We start from the raw sequence: 25,939 nt of genomic DNA on the forward strand, positions 1-25,939 counted from the left end.
GAAGCTCGGCCTAATCATACTGGTTTAGCATAGCCCTGCTAAGCAGGCCTAGCATAGCCTATGATAAGAGATAGACCCAGGCCCAGGTTTAGTTTAGCTAGCATAGCGCCTGACCTAGGGCTTACCATCTCTCTCACGAATCTGGGGCGATTTGGATCGGGTCAATATGGCTATTCTTCCGCAATGCCATAGTGCATTAAGATAGTGACACTAATATAGTTTAGGGTAAGCCAGCTCCACCAATCAATACCTCAAATTTATGTGAGCACATCGGGACAATGTTTATCTAGACTACAGGTTTTTTTAATGTTAGTACATAGATACATAGCCTTACATGCATCCACCTTCTTGATTCAAGACAAACATTTCTTTATGTCCAACTAGGCAAGGCCTACAGTACTGTATATATGCTGTATTTTTATGTACAAGAGGGTAGCCCAACACAACTCAGGGGCAGATCCAGTAGAGGAGAGGGAGGGGGAACGTTCTAGCCCTATATTTCCACTAAATTTTAAAAATTTCAATGCAATGTTATGTGCTACTCACATTTATTTTGAAACCGTTTGGCACCACAGATGACTTTATTGCAATCCATTAAAAAGAGAGATTGAAGTCAGTGGTGGCGCTATAGCCACCCCCCGTCGGGGAAGCTTAGTCCCCCCTCCCGTCGGGGAAGACAATAAATTTGTCGGGGAACAAACAAATAAAAAAAAATATTTACATGTAATATTCGTTTAGCCACCATATCGTTTGTGTTAACTTTTCATCACAACAACAACCACAATAAGAATAATAATAATAAAAATAATAATAATTATAATAATAATAATAATTCAATGAGACTAATTAAAAATAATTTGCGTTCTGTTATGACAAATGCTCATTTAGATAGCCTCATGATGGTTGGAATACATCGTGATAGGTGAAGCAACCTCGACCATGACAATGTGGTTGACAGATTTCATGCAAAATTTCCAAAATATAGAATTTCACTTTCAAGAATGAGGATTTGAAAATAAATTAGATGGTTACATTGCATACTCTTTGTTTCTTGCTTTATTCAAAATGTTTTGGTTTTGGTAACTGATGTCAACATTAGAAAGCATAGCCTACATGAAGTCATATTATAGTAACTCGATGCCTATCAAATAAGTAATAAAAATTCACCATAATTCATTATATATCCGTGGCCCCCTGGACCCCCCGGGGGCCCTAGGTGGCTCCCACTGGCCCCCAGCCAAGTGACACTCAATTCGCTCCACTAGCCCCCCTCCCCCCGTCAGGGCCTTTAGCCCCTCCGTTGGGTAGGTCCTGGCGCCACCCCTGGATCCACCCTTGATCAAACTGCATAATAACTCCTCACAAGGTCTATTCAGCAAAGACACTCAAAACAAGAGACAATCTTTAGAAATATAATGACATGGTAACCATAACATCCACAACGATTGCCTCCTCAACTTCCTGTATATTCAACAATATTCATCGCCACTCCCCACTCATTCAACACTGTGCGGAACACTGGTATGCTACTGAGTGTTGGATAATATTGCAAGGAATTGCTGCAATAACACTGACACCTTCTGAAAGAATATCATTTTGAAAATGGGTACTCTAGTGCTAGTAAACCTGGGATTAGCTTGTTTACATAGTAAATAATATTATACTCAAATTAGGTTTTGCTGCATATAAACAAATAGATAAATTTTGACAATAATGCTCAATCAATTTTAGGCAGTCCTGACTTGTGTACATTCTTATTCAGGTCGGAGTAAAACTTAAAAACTTCACATTTTGATTGAAGTTTTATAATCTACATGTTTTCACACTTAGAACTGACTTGTAATCCTCAGTCTTTCTTTGAACAATATACATGTTTCAATTAGAATTATCAAGTTCTTTCATCCAATTTTCAAAAATAAAAGTTGATGTTAACATACTATTAAGATTCACTTTAAATTTAATACATTTTTCTGTGGACAGTATTCATATATACAGATAAATCATTTTAATTGATTGTATGTAGTGCAATACATACCTACAGTATCAATATGTAGTTTGTTTAAATATAATATAAATTTTCTTTAATGTATGTGTTTTAGAATGGCAACACTCCTCTGCATGACTGTTTCAGGGATCCCAAGCGAACATATTCACAGCATTTCGAAGTTAGCAATGTTCTATTGAACAAAGACAGAAACTTGTCGTTTCTTAAAAACAATGTAAGATATGCATTTTATTCTGTTTTGATGAACACTATTTAGATCTCTATTGGTGTAATATTGCCATGAAACAAAGTTTTTTAACACTGTACTTCAAATTTATGAATAACAGTATGAGGTATATTGTCTTATATTTATAGTGCAGGTATAATTTTTATATTTTAATTAATTTAATGGCAACACTCCTCTACATACTGTTTTTGGTTTCCTGAGCAAACATATGCTGATCATTTTGGAGCCAGCATTGTTCTATTAAAGGAAAACTGAAGCATGTCTTTTGTTTAAAAAAAATGTAAGAAGTTCATTTCGATAAACATGTAGCTTTCTAATAGTGCATTGTTAAAACAAATTATAGAACACTGTATTCAAAATGTATTAAAACTAATCCAATACTGTTCTAAACTTATAGTGGAGATAATATCACATAGGCATGATCTCATGATTATTATCATCTGGACGAATTACTGAATATGTATATGTAATTTATAAATACTTTCTTCATTATCAATTTTGTCTTTACATAACGAAAATCGTTAATTTTTTTGCTTTTTGATCAACAAAATTTAGTTTGGTGAAACTGCTGCCGACATCTACCAAAACCATGAATGTAGAGAATATTCAGATTACCATAGATCTGCTGCAGAAAGGGAAAGATTACTTTACATACTGAAAGGTTAGTTGCAGTTTTACTGTTGATACAATCATTGAAAATAGACCTGTGCCAGGGATGTAGTCTATTTTGTATGTTAATATTTATAGAATCCTTGGTGGATTTTACTGATTATACAAGGGGAAATGTTTTTGAAAATGGGTCTTGAATTTCACAATGAAGATCAGGGGTAAAGTTCCCCTGTAGTCACTATTCAGAGAAAAAAAATTTCTTAATGAGCTTAATGCCATAAGATATTCAAAACAAACTATGCTAATAACACTAGTTTTGATCTATTATGCATTGAGGATAGTTTTCTACTTTAAAAGACCTTAATAGTATAGCAGATTGGTGTGAAAAGAACAAAATGAAACTAAATGCTACTAAATGCCAAGTATTTCACCAGCCATAAAAGAAAGATTAATCAAATGTTATCCGTTCTACTGAGCTTCAGTCCATTTCTTCACGCAAATATCTTGGCATTCACTTTACTAGTTATTGATCCTGGTCAAAACATTTATCATTAGTTACCACAAAACCTATACAGATTGTTGGTTTTATAGAGCGCTTTGTTGCACGTGAGTGGATTTCCCGTACGATTAAAAATCGTAACGGTACTGGGTTGGTCTACAGGAGTTTGTGCTTCGAACAGGTCATTCCATTCATAGAAGAAGCCTTTTGATGGAGAAAGTAAAATCCACTCACAATACACCTAAAAACAGGATATAATTTTATAAATAAACCTTCAACGTAGAATTACTAAACTTTGTGTTAAGGGAGATTTTGAACGCCTTGAACAACTTGATTTAGCCACTATGGATCACAGAATGAAATATTTTGGCATTCTTTATTTTAAGTGAATTTATGGACAAACTGATCTTAATATACATGATTTTAATTTTTGATATTCCGATTCCCTAATTTTAAAAAACACAAAATTGCCAGAACCAACTCTTTTAAATATTGATTGTTATATAAATTTTCCTCGTCTATAGTAATCTCTTCCTATTATGTACTTGTCAATTGTAGTACTTAGTCCTCCCCCCCCCCCCCCCCCCCCCCCCCCAAAAAGAAAATGGATGGATTGTTTTAGCTGATTGATAGAATTTATTCAATATCAAGACAGAAATTAAATAAGAGATTATTACATATACTGTAGTAGAAACAGATTTCCTTGTCTTGGCTTCACTCAAGGAGGTAGAAAAATAATTTTTATACCTCCTTGGCTCACTGGTGTATTTTTTGACGCAAACTAGGTCAAATACACTATTCACACATTTTCACGCAACACAATCACGCCACATCAGCGGTCTTCATTGTTGTGTGATTGGAGGTTCGAATTTTTAATGTAATTTATACCTTGATCTATAAAAAAATGAAACCATGATGGTAGACCTAGAGTACCAGTAGGCGATTTTTTAATTACCAAAACACACAGCAATTGCTGAATGCCAAGTGTAGGCTAGGTAGGACCAGACCCAGTGCCATTTGACAGCACTACACCTAAAACCCTGGCTACTCTAACATGTAAAATTTCTGACCCTTTCGAGGCCAGTTATATCTACCGGGTAAATTTTAGGTACGTCCCCGCACTACAGGGACGCAACTATGTGTACGTTCCCGGCTCAGTTGCGGCTAGTACCTTGCTATAACCTGGGACCGGGAGTGGGGGGGTGGGGGGACTACAATTGACAAGTACATTAGTATAAGAGAACAATTAATATACAGTTTTAAATCATTCTCGTTGGCTTTTTGTTCGTATGGTCAGCAGTTTTAATGTATAATGTTATTTTATTTTGTTGATTTTTAAAATATTTTATTGTACAGTAGAACCCCTCATTTACGAACCCCGATTTTACGAATTCCCGATTTTAGGAACGTAAAATCATGTAATTGTTGTCATAAATAAAGTTCCTATTTCATGAACAAAACACACACCCCTGTCTCTTATACACATCTAGATGTGTATAAGAGACAGCCATAGATCTGCTGCAGAAAGGGAAAGATTACTTTACATACTGAAAGGTTAGTTGCAGTTTTACTGCTGTCTCTTATACACATCTAGATGTGTATAAGAGACAGTCTTTGAAGTGGTCAAAGTTTTAACTTTTATTTATTTTTATTTATTTAAAAATAAACTTGCACTAAGCCCTACAAAATTTAATGTTCTAGCTATTGACAGAAGGAAATCTCCATCTTCTAATGGTCAAGTTATAGTACTGGTTATGCACTTAAAGTTCCTTTGAGTTTTAATATCCCATGACCTCTCTTGGTCAAAACAAGTTCACAAAGTCTCAAAAACGTGCAATAAAAAATTGGGTGTTGGTAGGGCAATAGCTATAAAAGAGTTGTTATGCACCCGTTCTTTAAAATTATACCACTGTCCTCCCTCGTCTTCAGTGCTTTATGATGTGTGGTAGATGAATGAGCAAATTTAAAGAAGAGTATCCCGGTTGATTGTACATTAAAGTATTATTATTTTATTGTCTTTTCCTTGTCTTTTTTATATAAGTCTTGATGTTATTTTATATCAAATAAATTCAATTGAACAAGTCATCTGAGGAAAGACTAGGCACTTTTGATATTATGACCACTAATGCTATTAGAGATTATTTAAGTTACTGTTCTCTTTAATTGTCTGCAATATTTTGCTTTATTATCAACATTCTATTATTTACAAGTCACACCAAAGGTGGACTTGAAAACGTTGACTCGGGCATTATGACTATGTGTTTTATACGTGATGTACAAAAATAAAATTTACAACACAAATTTGTTAATATTATAATAATTATTGAATGCGCATCAATCAAAATCATTTCCAATCATACTGGTACCAATTTCTAATTAGTTCTATTTAAATTATGTCTCATAACTTATATGTATTCAAACAAATGTTCAAAGAATTGCCTTATTATTCCATTAATTTATATCTCTGCTTGTTTACCTTTGTAATTTCTTTTAAGCATAATACTGTCAGCTAGCTCCTGCAGCACCTTCAAAATTAAATCACAAATTACTAGGCATATCATGCTCCCACCTTGGGCTAGTATCCCTTGTAGGCTGACAATCATACAAGTCATACACCTCAGGTGGCACTGCAAATAGAATCCAATACTACAATAATATCACAAGACCAATTAATATATGTCTATACTCTTCTACTTTATCCATATTCAAGGTAAGTATTTATACCACATATTATTTTTTTTTATTTATTTATTTTTCTGATTTTTCTTAATTCTTATTAGTAGTAGTATTTGTTTATCTTTCTCAAGTTGTTGACATTCTTCACCTCTATTTATAAATTTCATTGTAGGTCTGTTGGTGTTTGTTAGTTTTAATTATAGTATCTCTAGGGTTTTTATGCATTATTATGTTTATATACTTCTATTTTTGTATTTAAGTGGAGCAAGCTGTTTTTGACATGACGTGTTGACTCGTATCCGTCACTGTCTTGTTAGAAGTTTATTAAATACAAAAATAAAATAAAATAATTTATTTATGTAACATTCATCTCTTTAAGCTTCAATATTCATGAACCGAGCACTGATGGTATAGTGATATCTAAGCTATGTCGTATCAAACCTAATGATACATGGACAGTCATTTCTCAAGAAGGTAGGTACAAATGATTTAAATATATTGGAATATGTTTGAAATATAGATTATAATACAAGTAATTAATTTTTCAAGAAATTTGTGTTACATCAGATTGTGTTCATTGATGTAAATCTATTCCTAAAATATACACATAATAACATACTAAAAGTCCAGAAAAATCTAATCAGGGTAACATTGTTCATTATAAAGATATTTAATGGGTTAAAATCAAACGCTTTATCGCACAACTACTGTGCTGAAGGGTATAAACGCATGCCGTTGCCAAGTTGTTGCTAACGAAAAAATGTGAATTATAGGGTAATACGCCCGTGCAAAATCCAAAGTTGGGGAACACATTGGTTTGTCGCATCAAAGGATCTGTTGCCGAGTGATCTCCTTCTCAATAATACCTCCATAATGGTAAAACTACACATTTGATAAAATATATTAAGTCAATATATGTTGTACTTTGCCAAACTTAAAATTATAATTTTTTTCATGAATACTGGTGAGAAATATTTAGCATTCGCAGTTTAATTTTATGTCAGTTATGTTGCAATACTCTCATTGATAAAGCTAACATATAAATTTGTGTATAAGTTTGTATTAATAATAATGTAATTTTCTTTATTATAGGACAAGCAAAACAGCTTCATGAACAAGCACTTGTGGAATCGTTTGTAGAGACATCGCTAAAACGCAATCCCTCCAAAGCAACTGCAAAGGTTTTTTTTCCCCTAAATTATACAGTAAACCGTAATTAAACTGTTATCAGAGAGTAGGATACCGCAGTAACAGTATGTAATGCGTCTCAATTTAATACCAAAATATAATCTATAAATGTTGCATAAAGTATAATGTTTATTATATACCACATACATAGATTCTAGGCATCTGATTGGTTAAAAAGCTGGCAAATTGAAAGTACTGTTTCGCATTGGATATAAATTTTTTGCCCTGTCGCGGGATATGCAATCGCAGGCTGCGTTGCTATGTAATTCATGAGACGCACGAACGGTAATGGAGACGTGACCTCTACGACGCTGAGAGAGATTGGCCCTTTGACCGCCAACTATTTTAATTACTAATGTATAAGGGGTATATAAAACAAATATTGACTGCTCTAGATTCGGAAAAAGGTGAAATCTATAGCCCCTCGAAGATGTGGAGACCTAGCATATCTACGTTCTCCACATCAACTCGGAGCCATAGATTTCACCATTCCCTCATGAGCAGTCAATATTTGTATACTATAACAAATAGTCATGTATACTAATTTTCTTTTTAAAATAACTAAACCAACTGACATTTATGTTTTTCATTGATAAGGAAACCACTGACGATGCAAGTCTTGATTCATCAACAGGTATATTGTAATTCTCATCAAATCAAATTCTCATTGAATTTGCTGCATAGGTTTATTTAAACAAATAAATAATAATAACAGTGCTTAAATAAGAACATGATGTTATACTTGTATCAGGTGTATCACTTCAATAAAATCTTCCTTTTTCAGTTGTATGAAAGAAAGTGTCCGTTGGGATGCAAACCTACAAACTCTTGCTATTAAGGCGAGTATCATACCACTAGACCACAGAGACGATATGGTATATACGCAGATCTAACCCTCAGGCACTTTCTCTCATAGTTCAAAATTTGGAAAAAGTAAAATGATGATGTACATCTGTAAACTCTACTGTATATTAAAAATTAAAATATCATTGGTATTTTTTTTTTTGGAAACACATTTTTTACTCAATTACACGAAAGTAGCATTTTCCTAGTTAAGTCATAATTTTCTGTTGGAGGGCAGCATAATATGTTATAGGCACAAATACAAACCCTAGGAACTTCTCTAATAAAACTGGTCCTAATGAATTTTATGATTTTAAGCATTCTGATAGTCTACCTCCAACTGTGTGTGAGGATTACAGTCAGTTTTATGAAAGAAGGTGCCATGGAGTTTTTATTTGCACCTATAATAACATATAACTGTCGATCTCTATGGTCTAATACTATGATACCTTGATAGCAAGAGGTTGTGAGTTTGAATCCTGCTATAGGGCAGTGGTGGCGCCAGGATCTGCCCGACAGAGGGGCTAAAGGCCCCGACAGGGGGGGGGGGCTAGGGGAGCGAATCGAGTCTCACTTGGCTGGGGACTGCCTAGGGCCCCCGGTGGCGGTCCAGGGGGTGAAGCCCCCTGGAAGCCACGAATATCTGATGAATTATGGTGAATCTTTATTACTTATTTCATAGGCATCGAGTTACTATGACTTCATGTAGACTATGCTTTCTAATGTTGAAATCAGCTTCCAAAACCAAAACATTTTGAATAAAGCTATAGCCAGCCCTGAAAATGGATGGCGCTGAGCGTGCCGCCTATGCCGTCTGTGCAGAGCAGTTTATAGCCCCAGCCCCCCTCTGCCCCCCCTCTGGCGCCACCACTGCTATAGGGACACTTTTTTTGAAAAGGAATGACTCGATGTATAAGCATGCAGATCTAACCCTCGTGAGTTTTATATTTTTAACATATTGTTTCTTAATTTTCCAGATGTAACCATTTCTATGAAACACATGGATATTCAAGGTACGTTTACTTCAAGTTCTTGTATTTTGTTATATTTCCAGGTGGAGTGGGAGTGGCAGGGCAATGTCACCAAACGAGAGTATAAGTGGCCGTGGTTGGGGCGTGGCTCAAAATTTCTTGGAAGTTGTCCGGGGTGCTATAGAGCCCTCAGAAACTAAGGCCTAGTTCAGACTGGGTGGATAAACCCGGCTCAACTCACCGGGTTTATCGACCTGCCAGTCTGAACTAGGTGGCTTATCTCAAGCCGGCTGTGTTCCTATAGTAACTAGGCTTGGCGCACCATCATGTTTAACTTTTCTAAGCCGGGCTTTAATCGTTGCGGGGGGTCTTGCATTGACTTCGGGTGACGAAATGACCAATCAGCATTGAATTACATACGCTGTGTGCGAGCGTGCGTTTCACGAGCAATGTTTTGAAACACGTTTCCTGGTTACGGTTCATTATTATGCAAATTCTCTGAATGCCCGGCAAAGTTAAGCCGGGTTTAACATTGAGCCAGGCTTAACTCAAGTCTGGCTTATCTCTAAGTCTGAACGTAGCCAGCTATGTCTATGTTCTCCCTGACTGGAGCCCACACCCCTCCCACCTGATGACCCCGGTGGTGCCACCCCTGATACTGAATTCAATCAAACCTGCACATAAATGCTGTAGCTTAATATGCTTGCCTTCCAATCCCATGGTCCTTGGTTCATTTCCTGTCATGGTAACAGGACTCCACTCCCTAATATAAAACTCATTTTGAGAATTAAGTTTATGTAAACCATTTTATTTATGTTTGTCTTGTGAATTGGTTGGCACTTAATGACAGGTTTGCTATTGGCATATCGTTGGCCTTGTGCCTATACTAAAAACAGCTGACTAAGTTTCATTTTAACATGTATCAGTAACAAATTCATGTCAACAAAACCCATCACATTTCACTGATGAAACAATGGAGAGTAGTCATAAAGCTCCTCTGAACGATATTTTTATTTTAGGATTTCATTAGGCCTTTTTTTTTTTTATTTGCACAGTATTGATAAAGGTCTAATTAAATAACATTCAGTATGTCACTGCAGTGATATAATAATTTTCTGTTTTTGTATACAATAGTTTAGATTTCAATATTTAATGAAATAAAACATATTATATTTCCAAAAATTTTCAAGTGGAGGCTGGTCAGGTTGCTTAAAAGGGAACTTTTTTAATGACATTATTACAATAGATGCATTCTATGGCTATAAGCCTAAAAGCATTATCTCAAGATATAATATACATCACATGAGAGACTTTTACATAAAATCATAATACATTGCCTATATAGGGTATATTCAGATATTTTTAAAATCAATTGGTAATCAATTGTTGTAGTTGAAGATTGACTATACAAAATGAGCAAAACAAGTTGTTTACAACTGCAGATCAAATTATTTAAATAATCATTTTCCTTTTAGAAACGTCAACTGCAACTGACATAGAGATGTCCATAAGGCTAGGTAGGTTCCTGATACGTTTCATAAAATTAGTTTATACTCTGTGTGACTTTTCTTATTAAATCTAGCATATGTATATTATTGTATGTTACCATAATAATTTCTTTTCGAATGTCAAGTAAACAAATGATAGTAAAAGCTTAGTTTATTCGGTATTACAGCACATGGTTTTGATATACATCATTCAAAAAGATATTAAGTAAGCCAATTTTATTAGGAATCTCTCTAATATAATTTCCCCTTTACCATAATGATCAAATTATTTGAATAATTATTTTCCTTTTAGGAACGTCCACTGCAACTGACATAGAGCCGTCTATAACGTCAGGTAGGTTCCTAGATATGTTTGATAGAATTAGTTTATACTTTGACTTTTCTATTAAATCTAGCTGGTATATTATATATTATTGTATATTACCATAGTCATTTTCTTTTGTTTAGCATGTCAAATAAACACATAACCATAAAAGTTTAAAAGTTTATAAAGTAAGTTCATACGCAGTCTGATTTTCTATTAAATCTAGCTTGTATATTGTTGTATGTTACCATAGTCATTTTCTCTTAGCGCGTAAGTATACACATACTGTATTTGTTAGAATAAGCGCCCCAGGGTGTTTATTGTTGAGAATTTTAATTTTAAGGGGGCGTTTATTGGAGGGGGTGTTTAATCCAATTGAGGCTCAGGAGGAAGAGATTATTCGATGGGGGAGTTTATTCAAAGCGGGGCATTTATACAGTAATAATAAATCAAAGTTCATTCAGTATACAGCATATGGTTTTGTTATAAAGTATTCAAAAGTCAAAAGGCAAAAAGCCAATTTTGTTAAGAACCTCTTTAATAGAATTTCCCCTTTACATTAGTGAGCAAATTATTTACTACTTACTACTTACATTACTGCCGGTCCGCTAGGTATTTGGATGACTATCCTGCCTTGGCTGCTTTGCTTATGTCTTGGATTGCTTTCCTCCAATCATGTCTGCTTTCTGCAATTCTTTGAATTGTATCTACATCTTTTAAATTATTTAAATAATTATTATATTATTATTATATTACAATAATTTTTAAAATTTGAAGAATTATTTTCCTTTTAGAAACGCCGACTGCAACTGACATAGAGCAAATTATAATGTCAGGTAGGTTCCTAGATATATTTGATAAAATTAGTTTATACTCTGTCTGACTTTTCTATTAAATCTAGCTTATATTATTATATGTTACCATATTAATTTTCTTTTAGAATGTCAACTAAACACATAATAGTAAAATTTTATTTTATTTAGTGTTACAGCACCTGGTTTTGATATACATAATTCAAAAAGATATTAAGTAAGCCAATTTCATTAAGAACCGCCTAAATATAATTTTCCCTTTAAGCCAATATAGTCAAATTATTTAAATAATTATTTATTATTTTTATAATTTATTATTTTCCTTTTAGAAACATCAACTGCAACTTTCATGGAGAAGTCTGTAAGGCCAGGTTGGTTCCTAGATATGTTTGATGAAATTAGTTTTTATTTGAATCTATTCTATTGAATCTAGCTTGTGTATTATCGTATGTTACCATAGTCATTTTCTCTTTTTTAGCATGTCAAGTAAACACAATATTAAAAGTTCAAGTTTATTCAGTATTGATGAAATTAGTTTATACTCTGTCTAATTTTCTATTAAATCTAGGTTGTATATTATTGTATGTTACCATAGTCATTTTCTCTCAGCATGTATAAGTAAACACATACTGTATTTGTTAGTAAAAGCACCCCACAGCTTTTATTGTTAAGAACTATTTTTGAGGGGTGTTTATTTGAGGGAAGCATTTATTTCAAAGGAGGCTATGGAGGGGGAAATTATTTGAGGGAGGACGTTTAGTCTAACCGGGGCGTTTCTACGAATAAATACAGTAATAATATAAGTCAAAATTCATTCAGTAATCAGCATATGGTTTTGTTATACAGTATTAAAAAATTATCAAGCAAAAAGCCAATTTTAATAAGAATCTCTTCAATATAATTTTCCCTTTACGATAGTGATGAAATTATTTAAATAATTATTTTCCTTTTAGAAACGTCAACTGCAACTGACATAGAGCCATCTATAATATCAGGTAGGTTCCCAGATATGGTTGATAAAATCAGTTTATACTCTGTCTGACTTAGTCAGACAGAGTATGAACTAATTTTATCAAACATATATCTAGTTTTCTAATAAATCCAGCTTATATCAGTGTATGTTACTATAGTCATTTTCTCTTTTAGCATGTCAAGTAAACACATGATAGTAAAAGTTTATTCAATATTAGCCGATTGTTTTGTATATACAGCCATTATTTTTAAAGATTCGCCTTATGTAAATTTGCCTTTCAGTAACACCAACTACTTTCATGGAGAGGTTGCCAGGTGTGTATGGTTACAGTTGCCATACATTTATTAATGAGAATTATTTTTGAGGGGCATTTATTTGAGGGAAGCATTTAATCCAATAGAGGCTCAGGAGGGAGAGATTATTCAAGGGGGAGTTTATTTAAAGTGGGGTGTTTATTTGAATAATACAGTAATAATATAAGTCAAAGGTCATTCAGTATACAGCATGGTTTTGATATACAGTATTCAAAAGTTATCAAGCAAAAAGCCAATTTTGTAATAAGAACCTCTTTAATGTAATCTCCCCTTTATGATAGTGATCAAATTATTTAGTACATACTTACTACTTACATTACTGCCGGTCCGCCAGATATTCGGATGACTTTCCCACCTCGGCTGCTTTGCTTATATCTTGGATTGCTTCCCTCCAATCATGTCTGGTTTCTGCAATTCTTTGAATTGTTTCTACGTCTTTTAAATTATTTAAATAATTATAATTATTATATTATTATATTACAATAATTTTTAAAATTTGATTAATTATTTTCCTTTTAGAAATGCCAACTGCAACTGACATAGAGCCATCCATAATGCCTGGTAGGTTCCAAGATATGTTTGATAAAATTAGTTTAAATTCTGTCTAACTTTTCTATTAAGTCTATATGTATATTATTGTATGTTACCATAGTAATTTTTTCTTAGCATGTCAAGTGAAAATGTACTAATAAAAGTTGATGTTTATTACAAATAGCTTTCTTTTGCACACAGAATAATTTATCTGTAAAACTAGGGTATGTGTTACACCATGTTTGATTACAATATGTTATGTACGGTTAGATTAATAATTTGTATACTGCCAACAGAATAGAAGTTGGTAAAAATGTCTTAGTTTTTATATACTACTGACGTATTTGCAAATCTTTTTTGTAACCATGTTTTTAACCATTTGGAGATGTTAATTTATTCCATATTTACTAATTCAATTAGTCTATCCAAACATTTACGTGAATAAAATAGTTTGCTATTGTTTGTCAAATAAAATAAAGGATGAGACATTGGAGATTTTTAAAAAATCATTTATATACTGAATAAAAAGGTAGTAGAACCTAAAATTCAACCTTGTGGTTTTCCACAGTTTATTTCTGTGGTATTCAAGTTTATAGTCCCACAAATGTGGTAATGTTCTAACTTTTGTAAAAGAACTTTGTGATTTATCGTGTCAAATGCTTTAGAGAGATCAACAAATATACCAAACATGTACACGCTTTGATCAAAAGCATTTAAATCAGTAATTGCCATGTAAATAGCACAGTTTTCTTGAAAGCCATACTGATGTTTATTAAGAATTAAATTTTCTTTTAATATATTGGAACAATCATCTGTTGTATAAAATTCTTTAAAGTACTTTTGAGGTAACAGGTAGAATTGAAATTGGTCCTAACATTGCACTTTTCTCCAGACTTAAAAACTGGAACAACTCTCACCATTTTACACAAATTAGCAGGAAAAATACCACTTTTCATAGATAAATTAAAATAAATGGTACTGGTACTGGTACTTGTAGCCGTCTGATTTCAGACATTCGGCAGCCATAAACATTACTGTATGTTGACGTTAAAAGACTGCATATATATATAAAGGATTGGCTATAACAGAACATATATGTTTTAGTGTGATAGTACTGACATCATCAAACCCTCTGTATGAATTCTTCATTTTACTAACAATTTTTCAATATTTCATGTTCATTCGTGGGACTTCTATAATTACCCTGCATAAAATCTTAATTGATATATACCTAACATGCATTGATGTTTTGTATCGCCACTGTTGTGTAAGTGCCCAGTGGTGGTGCTGCCATATTTACCTGACGTGGGGTCCAAGGTCCCCCCCCCCCTCCACACCAAGGTGTAGGCAGGCTTAAAAATCCCTCAAAAAATATGACAATTTAGGGGTTTCAAAGGCTTATTTAATTGTTTTTGGGGTCCACTATATGCAGAAAATGTACATGTACATTTTTTTTCTCCCCGACGAATTGTGATGTTTCTCCCCAACGGGGCCCCCAGCCTCCCCACTAGTGCCACCCCTGTAAGTGCTGCTGATGTATAAGTGCTACTCATATATAAAGCACCGACACTCATGCCCTTCCACCAGTTTCAAGAACAGCTGTCAAGTTAGTACTAGAATATATTAAACCTAATTTATTACTTACATTACAGACCACATCATCATTTACAAGTATACCTTGTAAGCCTAAAACATATTGGAATACCTCACTGTGTTTTACATGATCAAATATATCACTATCAAATCGTGAAGAATTTTCTTTAAGTCTAGTTAGTAAGCATCTATCTGTCTTTACAATATAATCACTATTACGACCTGGACATTTAAAATGATTGGCAACAGAACTTCTATACTCTAAAGGGGTTTGATCTTTAGTAGATATAAAATGAGAAATGTTTTTATACTACCATAAAGTTATGAATTTTACCTCTATAATTAAATGTTTTTTTACTTTATTTAAACATCTACATAAAGTGAACTTCCCTGGTTTTCCTGAATAAGGCAATCTCATAAATTTTCTAATGTTACAAAGCTCTGCTTGAAGTTTATCAGGAGTACACAATCTGTGGGCTCTAGAAACTAATTAACTACGAATCCAGGAGATTTATGTTTCCATGGAGCAAAGCTATCATAAAGGACATAATTTACCTGTATGTGTATTTTTACGATATATACTCATGTAAATCCAGAAAATGTACTATGTCACTGTTTCCAAATGATTCGAATGTAAAATGTATCTGTCTATGAAAATCATTAAAGTGATGTAGATTATGGTCATGATGACATCACATCATGACCATTTATAGGCACATCATGACTATATATGGGCATATGACAGATTTTTGTCAAACAAAATCTGATAGTTGGTGGACAGAGCTTTAGCTGCTCACCAAACATCAATTACCAATGACTCAGATATTAATTTTCAAAAATGCTTTTATACTTGATAAAGATTTGTCTGAACAATTTGAAGATGTACAAGAAATTGAAGATGTACACCACAGAAAGGAACATGTTAAAATGTCAACGAGTTTAAGAACACAAGAGGAAGACCAGAAGAAGGAAATAGATAAGATGAATAGAGAGCTAGCACTTCCAGAGGACCTCGGTGAAAGGGTGCTTGAATATACGTCAACGAAAAAACCCGGCAAAGGAAATGAGCTATCTGTAAAGATATACGATTTTGCAGGCCAGCAGGTTTATGCTTCAACACATCAGGTATTTTATGACTTTACAATTAGGCAGATAGCTGATTTCACTGCCAGTTACTGATCAATACCAGTTTGAGACAAACAAGCCCTGACAGTGGTGGCGCCAGGATTTGCCCGACGGGGGGTGCCAAGGTTCCCGACGAGGGGACCGATGCCCTGACGAGAGGTCAGATTTCCCCGACGAGAGGTCAGCCCACGAAAGCAAAGTGGGCGTGGCCGAGCGTCAATTAAAATGTCTCAAAAGTGGTCCTGGGGGCGAAGCCCCGAAAAGGCTTATTTAATAAATTTTTATAGTCTATTAATATGTAGAAAATACATATAATTTTTTTTCTCCCCAACGAATTGTGCTTTTTCTCCCCGATGGGAGGGCCAGCTCTCCCCGACGGGGAGCCTTGGCCCGGTGGCGCCACCTCTGAGCTCTGATAGCAGGTTCATTTGCAATAAGTGGCAGAGGTGTCACAAAATAGACAATTACAGTGATTAATTTGAAAAAAATACTAAACTACAGGAATGCATTAAATATTTAAAAGTCTTTAATTAAGAAACAATATTTCCTTTGTGATAAAATAACTATATTTTTGTTTCAGTGTCCCATATTATTTATTCTAGAAATAATGCAATACATTAATACTATACATCAAAAAATATACAAGTCAGTTACAAGTCAGCTAGGATATTGGTATTCTATGAGTATTATTACCTGAATGAACAAGGCGAAATTAGGTATATTACATAACGCAATATTTTTATGTCCTTTAGTCGAGCAAATCAATATATAGTACTTTCGAGGTAAATTCCAATAAGAAAACTGGTCTTCGCTTCATCCAGTGTTCAGTAAGCAAAACAGCTGTCTGAATTTTAATTAATATTGTAAGTTGTAAACTGTGAAACTTTATTGCAATCAACAATACCACTGATTGGAGTTTAACAAAAATGAGTAGTTTTGATATCCTTAATCTGATTGGAAAAAAAAAACAAAAACCTCAAAACCACATCAACCAGCAACGAGGAGTTTGACTGCAGGGGAAAGTACCATTCATGATAAAGACCAAGATTAATAATAAATGTTTTTGAACGATTAGTTTTAACTTTTGGAATACAGAATTCGCAGACTCTTTTAAGGTTATATGGGACAGAAGGAGTTTCTGGTAATAAATAATTCAATCTACGATTTTTATTTTTTATTTTAACAAAGAATTCCCTGCACAGTCGAACTCAATGTTCTTCTAAGGCAGAGAACCCAAGTACACCACAGGCACACTCATAACTTTCTCCTGGAAGGATACATTTCAAAGCTTTTCTCTTGATTTGTTCCAGTTGTTGGCTCTGTTGTTTAGTAATATTGGTTCCTCAAACTGGGGCTGCATATTCCAATATTGGTCTTATGATACTTATATGGAATTGAACAAGTACCGGAGTACTTAAAACCACTCTGTGGACCCTGTTTGAGGAAGTGCATTCTAGTATTACTTTATTAATCCTGTCGCTTATACACATCTAGATGTGTATAAGAGACAGGAACAATTTGAAGATGTACATATATATATCTAATTTATTACAACAATCCAACAAGAATGAAGTTTGTACTTTACAGACGTTAATATTTCTTATAATGATTTAATGTTTCTTCATCTGATACTTTTTCAGGTATTTTTGGCATCAAAAGCTGTTTATATTCTTGCATTCAATCTTTTGGATGACTTAGATTCAAATCTCAAACATGAGCATGTCCAATACAGTGATCAGGTAAAGTAATTCCAATTCAATTTAATTATACTAAATTCAATCCTTCCATGACTCTTTCAGTGGTCGTATGATCTTGTCATTCATTTTTTTAAACTAGTGATTATTCATAAATGTAACAAAAAGACAGTAACTCCGAAAAGAGACAGAGACATTTTGAGATTCAACGTTTCGATCTATTTGATCATTTTCAAGAATACTGGTGAGAAAATCTGACCGATCCATATATATCTACCATGTTTACAGAAGTATAACAGAAAGCAAATGAAAACTGACCAATGAGATTAAAATCAAAGTTATAACTAGTCAATTAAAAATGAGGTAGTTAAAAATGAGGTGTGTCTTATATTAAGTATATCACTTATTATTGTGAATAAACAATGAATAATCAACAATTATTCAACAATAGTATAAAAGCCTGGGAATGCTGGCTGAATGAAAGTCTCATGACATGAATTTACCTTGAATCGGTCAGGGTTAAGGGGGCTATTCAGCCCATTATAAACCCATGAGCTTGTTTATTTCTTTTTTGAAGCTTAGTAGATTTTGAGCAGATACTGCACTCTGTGGTATTTGTTCCAGTCATTTATAACTCTCTGGCTGAAGAAGAATTTCCTACTGTCCAAGTTTGATTTTTCTTTCTTCATCTTGTAAGAATGCCCTCTTTTTTTTTGTATTCAGTTTGCTTAAACATTTTTAAGATATTTGAGGTGTTCAAGAAGGTTTTCCCTGTCCGGAAGCCATGCTTTGAATCACTAATAAGACTATGGTTATCTAAATGCTCAATGAGATGATCTCGAATAATGATTTCCAGTACTTCCCTATCACAGATGTTAGACTTATTGGTTTATAGTTTTCAGGCTTTGACCGTGCACCTTTTGGAGTTATGTATGCTGTTCGCCAATCTTTAGGTACATAGCTTTCAAATATCAAAAAAGCAAGAGGATAACATAACTGCTTTGAAGCTTCCTTTAAAATTCTGGGCGAAATGCCATCAGGTCCTGATGTTTTAGTCGGGTCTAGTGCATCAAGTTTCAATTTAACACAATCTTTGTTAATACTGATATCATAGAACGTCTCGTTTGCTTCTCCTTTAAACTTTTGGCTCACATGTGGTACCGTGCCCTGTTCTTCTGTAAAAACAGAAGCAAAGTATTCGTTCAGACATTAGCAGTTTCTTGACCTTGTGGTATTGCTTCTCCTGTTTCCTTCTTAAGTGGTCCAATGGCATCTTTGATTTTCTGCTTGGAGCAGACATAAGCATAAAAGCTTTTGGAGTCTTCTTTTATGTTCTCTGCCAATTTTTTTTTCAAACATATATTTAGCTTTCCTAATTTCTGATTTGATTTCTTTTTGACATCTCTTGTAGTACTCTTTATTTTTATTAGTTTTGTGTTTTTGGTATTTTCTCCAAGCTCATTTTTTTTCTTCTTGCGAGTTTCAGTGCTCTTTTAGTAAGTCAGCCTGCCTTCTTCTTCTTTGGTTGTTTTATTGGTACATGTTCTAGAATCAAGTTGTTAAGTGTGGTGTTAATTTTACACCATATCTCTTCTGTTGTGCAATTTTTGTAGTTCTGCTTGCCAGTTGATGTTGTCAAGTTTGGTTCTGATCTGATCATAATTTGCACATTGGTAGTCACGTTTTGTTACTGCTGATCTAGGTTCTATAAGATAATTCATGTCCCACTTAATTAGCATACAGTGGTCACTAGATCCCAGGTGTGCTTGAACTTCAATGCTGTCAATCATATCTGGATTTGATGGGATGACTAGATCAAGAATGGAATCCTTCCTAGTGGGACTGATTACATGCTGTGTCCATGTGTTGTCTAATATTCTTACGACGATCGGTAGTGCATGTGCGATTAGCTTCCTTCATCAGGGAAACTTGAACGGAACGCATCGCGTGTCTCTAGACCTAGAGAAAGCTGGCCACACAGGCTTGGTAGAGGCTATCATACACAGCAGGCTGCTAGCAGTTCTATGCAGCTAGGAGTGGACTAAGCTTACAATTTAAATTTTGTACATGAAAAACAAAAATTAAAAATTTATTAACGTGTATTCATAGGGCCACCCCATCATAGAAAGTTAAATATGAACAATTAATGAATGTGTAGATAGGGCCTCCCCTAACATGCTCAAGTGGCCTACATACAAGTCTATGTCAATCCCAACTCGACGGTGGGTATTTAAATTCTAATGCTTAGGTTATTTTATATACTTTCTTATTTGAATTTAATCAGTGGACCTTTCACTTTCTAAGCCTATTTCACATCAAGCTTCATTCAGGGATGTGCATTAGACCTACTGTTATTATATAAATTATAATGCTTCATAATAAAAGACCATGCGTTTTGTTACAATATTGAATATAAAATTTGTTTTGTAAAATACTATGTAATAAAGTTACTGTAACAGAACATTTCATATGTTTGTTTTCAAGGCTAGATTCAAGATAGTTTCATTATAGGCTATTCATCTGTTGTTTCCCGGCTATTTAGAAAGACTAGGCCAATATACATTATGGCATCCGAATCCAAACCACAAAATTTGTGGTTTGGATTCGGATGCCATAATGTATATTGGCCTAGTCTTTCTAAATAAGAATAAATAGTCTTTCTATAAGAATAATCACTAGTATTAAAAAATGAATGACAAGATTATATTACCACTGAAGATGTATGTGCGTGTTTACATTGTCATCATTAACTTGGTTCTGCTATGGTTCCAATATTTTTATTTTGTTAGAAAATAATTAACATTTTTTAAAACATTTAATTGAATAATAAAAATAATTATTATTATTATCTATATGGATCCAGATTTCACACAATATTAAATATTGTGTGAAATCTGGATCCATATAGATAATAATAATTATTATTTTTATTATTCAATTAAATGTTTTAAAAAATGTTAATTATTTTCTAACAAAATAAAAATATTGGAACCATAGCAGAACCAAGTTAATGATGACAATGTAAACACGCACATACATCTTCAGTGGTAATATAATCTTGTCATTCATTTTTTAATACTAGTGATTATTCTTATTCTTAGCAAAACCCGCCCCTGAAAATTTCTGAGGGTGTGATGCTAAACAAGTATATATTTTTTGGCCTAAGTATTAATGTATTTGTTTTTTGTCACTGAATTTTTAAATGTGTTAGTTAATAAAGGTTGATTATTCATAATATTTCATTAATGTACTGTAATTACACATATATTTTAATGATGCTGAATTGAAATATTGCTTAATTAAAGCTTAAAATTTGTCTTTCTTTTTCCGAATAATTATTTATTTTTGTTTTTAAAATTGTTTAAAACACATAGTTTTGAATGTTTTTCTTTTCACTGATTTAGACTCGCTTCGATAAGGTGAAGATGAAGTTAAAACTAAAGAGTTCATCAAAGACAGTAGAGCTTGAAGAGACAAATCTTGAACGGCTTCATTTTTGGCTGAAGTCAATACATGCAAATGGAAAAGTAAGTGGACAAGCAGCAGGTCAACAGCAACTGTCACCACCTGTATTCATTGTTGGAACACACATGAAAAAATTATCTGGAAACAAAAAAGGAAGAGAAAAGAAGGTTGGTTTTTGTATAAATTATGAATAAACTGCTGAAATTCAGTGAAATTGAGGGGCATTTGGGTAGGATGCTAGCTTCATGAACCTGGGGTCTTGTGTTCAATTCTTGTGTCAGCAGGGTTTCTTCTCATGACAGATCTACCCCACTGCCATAAGACATTTGGTTTTAATAAAGCATCGTTCCATTTTGTATTGGGTGAGTTTCTTGATTTTGGATGCGAATGATTTATTTTACTGTAAAAATTACATTTTAAATACATATCAAAATATATGTTAATGATATTTCTATTAACAATATAGTTTGACAATTAAAACGAATACATTATTGATAGATAATTTTAGTGTTTGGATTATGTTAGTGGTCACACCTGAGGCCACACTCTAGTGGTAGGCAAAACGTTAGTGCTGTATTAACCAATGAAGTTGTAAAAACAAATGAATACAAAGATTTTTATAGCCCAGCGCCAGGCTCCGCATACTTACATGTCATATCATCCATATAGCTTCCGTATTTTTTGTACAACAAAAAAGATAAACAGTATCCCATTCCTGCATATTAAAACAGTACCCCTGGAGTCTATTTAACAGCATTTTAATTCAGAGAGCTTGTTTGTTTTTTAAGGGGTTTTTATTATAGTACCATTGAGGAAGTAGTACATTCAGGTATCTATTAATTTCTATAATGTTTTTATCAAAGTGGCGCACTGGGAGAACACATGAATATTTTAAATCGTGGGTAAAGCAGTCATTAAAAAAATAGTTACCAAGTTAGAGAGCAGCTTAGTTCAGTTGGCTAATCTAGATGTAGCCACTGTTTGTGCGCTGAACCGTGAAGATCTCTAGGTCCCCGGTTTAATTCCCATTGCTGCCTTTCCTTGTGTTTCAGCTGGAGGGCTGAAATACAAGTTACAATAGTGCACCGTCTTTCAGATGAGACATTTAAGCTGTTGGTCTTGTGTTCATATATGGCCCATGTGCACGATAAAGAACGCTGTACACCCTTCGGCAAAGAGTAGTGGAATGTCTCCAGGTGCACTGCCCAATCACCACCAGAAGGACCCCACTGGAAATAAATCTTCTTCTAGACCTTCGTGGGCTATCCTTGGTGTTTACACCGAATAAATCCAATCCAATCCAAGCAAGTGAAAAAAGGACTTTTTAAGAACTGAATGTCAAATAATATATATCTGCAATTCGCTGTAATGTCTAAATTTTCTGTGAGATTGTCAAAGATGTTTGATTTGATTTGAATTTATATATACAATTCTCTGTCATATCTTTGTTGTTGGATTTTCAAAGATGTGTGGAAAAACCAAGAAATAAAAGAAGTACTTGAATTAACATAGGTTTTTGCAAAAATACCAAAACAACAAATTGCTTTAATTCTAATTGGAAAATGAATGAGATTTGTGGATTAAAAGTCTAAAAATGAAAATTGGTTGATTTCACTGGCCCTATTTCAGATAAGAATATCAAAAGGTCATAACTTAAAAACAGCTTTGAAATTAATGCTGAAATTTTGGATTCTTTCTTTTGACATACAGTATCATAGTATTTTAGATTTTTTTAAGGGAAAACCAAAGGGGGTGCAATTGCAGGGGAGCTTTGAAAATCCTTGTTGATTTTAACTGGAATGACACAGTAGCTTAATCTTTAGTATATTTTCCACTTGTTTTAGCTTAAACAGATTGAGGAGAAGATATTTTTGTCATTGAAAAATACTCCTTATCAACGTCATGTTGTTACAAAACTGTTTGCCGTTGAAAACAGTTTAGATGAAGACAGTGGAATTTCAGAACTTAGAAGTCACTTGGAAGAGGTTTGCCTTGCTGAGCCCTACATGGATTTTCTTACCCCAGTAACCTGGCTGAAATTGCTTGCAGATCTAGAGGAGAAGCGAAATGAAGGAAAGCACTGTCTTAAGCTAGAAGAGGTGAATACAATTTTATTGTGTCATTATAGTTTAGTGCACAGGTGGGCAAAGTGCGGACCGCCTGTGATTTATTTGCGGCCCGCGAAAATGAATTGCAAACTCTATGTGTGTTGAAGAGACTATTAGAGATGCCAACTATTACAATTTTTGGGTAATGATTATGATTTTTTACCCCTGATTATGCTCTTACGATGTCCCAATAAATTATGACTATCTCAGTTTATTTCACCCAAAATAATTATTTGCTTGTTGAGAAAACTTCAACCTGGTAAAGTACATTATGCATTCACTAATCTTGGTCCTCATAGGAAAGAATAAAATTTTTGTTGGCATAAATGAAAACAAAATAACTGGCTTTAAATTATTCAACATCCCGTGTGTAGTGGTTTTGAACTTAATTCAATTGCGACCAACTAGTTAGGCATCGGACCATGTGCACTATTTTTTGGCAGTCACTATGTTTATGCAATTTATAAAACAGAATTACTAACACAGAAAAGCTGGTGTCTCACAATAATACTAAAATAATATTGAAAATGTATTAAGCTCTGGCATTCTTTTGAGAGAAAACGCTCATCGACAATAAAGTCAAATTATGAAATAATGTATATATGAATATATATATTTTCCCCTTAAATTATTAATTGAATGTTTTTTCTTTCTATATCGATATGAAATTAAAACATAAAGATGAAATGAATGAATTCTGTTGATAATTGTTAAGCTATGAAATATCTACTGTATAAATATAATAAATATAACAATATTTTTTAAGGTGAAGGCCTTGGCTGAGGAATGCAAAATCAAGGGAAGTATCCACATTGTTTTGAACTTCTTTCAAGATATCGGAGAGGTTGTTTATTTTGGGAGAGAGGAAGATCCTGACGGAAACCTTTTGAAAGAAAATATCATTCTGGATCCACAATGGCTGGTTGACTTGTTTAGAACTGTCATAACACACATAAATTTTGATGAGCAAGTAAGTTTAATTATTAAGTTTATTAATAATCTAAAGCCCCATCACACTGTAGGAAATAGAGCGAATGTATGCCGACGTTTATGAAAATTTTGGTTTACCTTCGTGTAAATTGACATTCATTTGTGACGCGTTCGTTATACGTTTGGCATACGTTGTATTCGTTAGCTGTTCGTGGGGTTACGCGGAGGTACGTAGCATGTGTGTGCACAGTACAGCAACAGTACACGTAGCGTTTTTCTGTCTGTGACGTCACAGCGGCTGCGAGTACCCTTCATTTCTACTCAGATCAGAAAATTTGAGCGTATCTGGACTTCGAGGGCCATTAAAAAGAAATCCTCTTAATAATGTGTGCGTGTTGAATATAAGGTCAAAGTAACAATAAATACAAACATTTCTAATATGCCAATTTCAAATACAAGTCTCCTCCAGTGAACACCCCTCCAATGAGTGGGGGTGGCAGTGTGGCATTTGCGAGCGGTAAGGCAGGGGCGCTGCCCGCTACAGCCTTAACATCGGCGCCGGTTCCAGCCACTCCTCGCACATGGTTCAGTTGGTAGAACCAAGTCTTCTCGGATAAGGACTTGAATTGATGTCCAGTGTTAACATCTGGCTTGTGTGCACTTTAATAAACCCATTGCATCCTTCGAAGGAGTAGGTGGTTACCCCGATGTTATGGTTCATTTCAGCCCCTGTTGTTGTGGAATGATGTGAACATGTATCTACCATGAAACGCCTATTTACGGCTGTTAGGTAGTCACAGACCAGGCCTATACGCAATTCAGCACAATGACGCTTCAAGTTCTGGGATTCTTCTACCTTTACATTACGATAAGTTTGATCGTCGCGAATTCATTTAATTTACAGTAATTCAAAACGTTCGATTTTCAGCTGTTTTCGCACATTTCTCTTCATAACTTTAATTCTACTTGTCCGATTTTCGCCATTGTTCTTTTATCCTATTCTAAATTAACAGTTTTAGTAATCTTAATTTTAACCCATAAGATTACCAAATCTCATCGGACTTTTTCATTTTGTAACCGTGGGTTTTCAAATTTTTTTGTGTAAAACCTACAGTTTTAGCAGAAATGTGGTGAACCACCCGAAGTTTTTTTGTAGTAGCTCCGCTGATATTGGGCTGAATTTCGGCATTGTTGTGGCAACATGTAGCTTTATTTATTACCTACAACATATGTAAAAATCAATTTGATTGGTTAATAAATGACGTCGGACTTGTTATTTTTTTAAGAATCAATCAGTAGCAAGTCAGATAGAGTATTTATTGTTTATTTGTTGATCCGCTAACGTTAGCGGATCACCTCTTGTTATTGTCAGGGATCATCTTTTTATTCTTCTTTCTTTCTCCCCTTTTCTGTTCGCACGATATCTCAAAACTGCCACGAGTTACGCACACGGTCGCTACATCGATCATTTTGCCTTCGCCTGGAATAGTCATGGTAAGGTTTTCAACGCGCTCAGTCATGCGTGACGTCATCTACGTGCAATTTTGCGTTTTTACATTATCGAT

General features: G+C 34.0%; 1 protein-coding gene and 1 long non-coding RNA gene across 2 annotated transcripts in view; both read left to right on the top strand.

Annotated features, from left to right (window-relative positions):
• The window catches only part of LOC117113066, a 3,893-nt gene extending 999 nt beyond the window's left edge, over positions 1-2,894 (top strand). The window contains exons 2-3 of the long non-coding RNA XR_004446142.1: positions 2,100-2,219; positions 2,787-2,894. This is a non-coding gene — a long non-coding RNA (uncharacterized LOC117113066). The remainder of the gene's footprint in view (positions 1-2,099; positions 2,220-2,786) is intronic.
• A 6,090-nt stretch (positions 2,895-8,984) lies between these two features.
• LOC117113057 overlaps positions 8,985-25,939 on the top strand; it is a 33,192-nt gene continuing 16,237 nt past the window's right edge. Inside the window, exons 1-12 of the mRNA XM_033256288.1 lie at positions 8,985-9,059; positions 10,493-10,534; positions 10,818-10,859; positions 11,624-11,665; positions 11,971-12,012; positions 12,595-12,636; positions 13,448-13,489; positions 15,912-16,177; positions 17,818-17,916; positions 21,276-21,503; positions 23,181-23,435; positions 24,211-24,414. Of these exons, the coding sequence (XP_033112179.1) occupies positions 9,038-9,059; positions 10,493-10,534; positions 10,818-10,859; positions 11,624-11,665; positions 11,971-12,012; positions 12,595-12,636; positions 13,448-13,489; positions 15,912-16,177; positions 17,818-17,916; positions 21,276-21,503; positions 23,181-23,435; positions 24,211-24,414 (1,326 nt within the window). The 5' untranslated portion in view covers positions 8,985-9,037. The remainder of the gene's footprint in view (positions 9,060-10,492; positions 10,535-10,817; positions 10,860-11,623; positions 11,666-11,970; positions 12,013-12,594; positions 12,637-13,447; positions 13,490-15,911; positions 16,178-17,817; positions 17,917-21,275; positions 21,504-23,180; positions 23,436-24,210; positions 24,415-25,939) is intronic.

This window comes from Anneissia japonica, unplaced genomic scaffold (genome assembly GCF_011630105.1).
Source record: "Anneissia japonica isolate Jap-2015-1 unplaced genomic scaffold, ASM1163010v1 scaffold15703_len53492_cov148, whole genome shotgun sequence".
NCBI lineage: Eukaryota > Metazoa > Echinodermata > Crinoidea > Comatulida > Comatulidae > Anneissia > Anneissia japonica.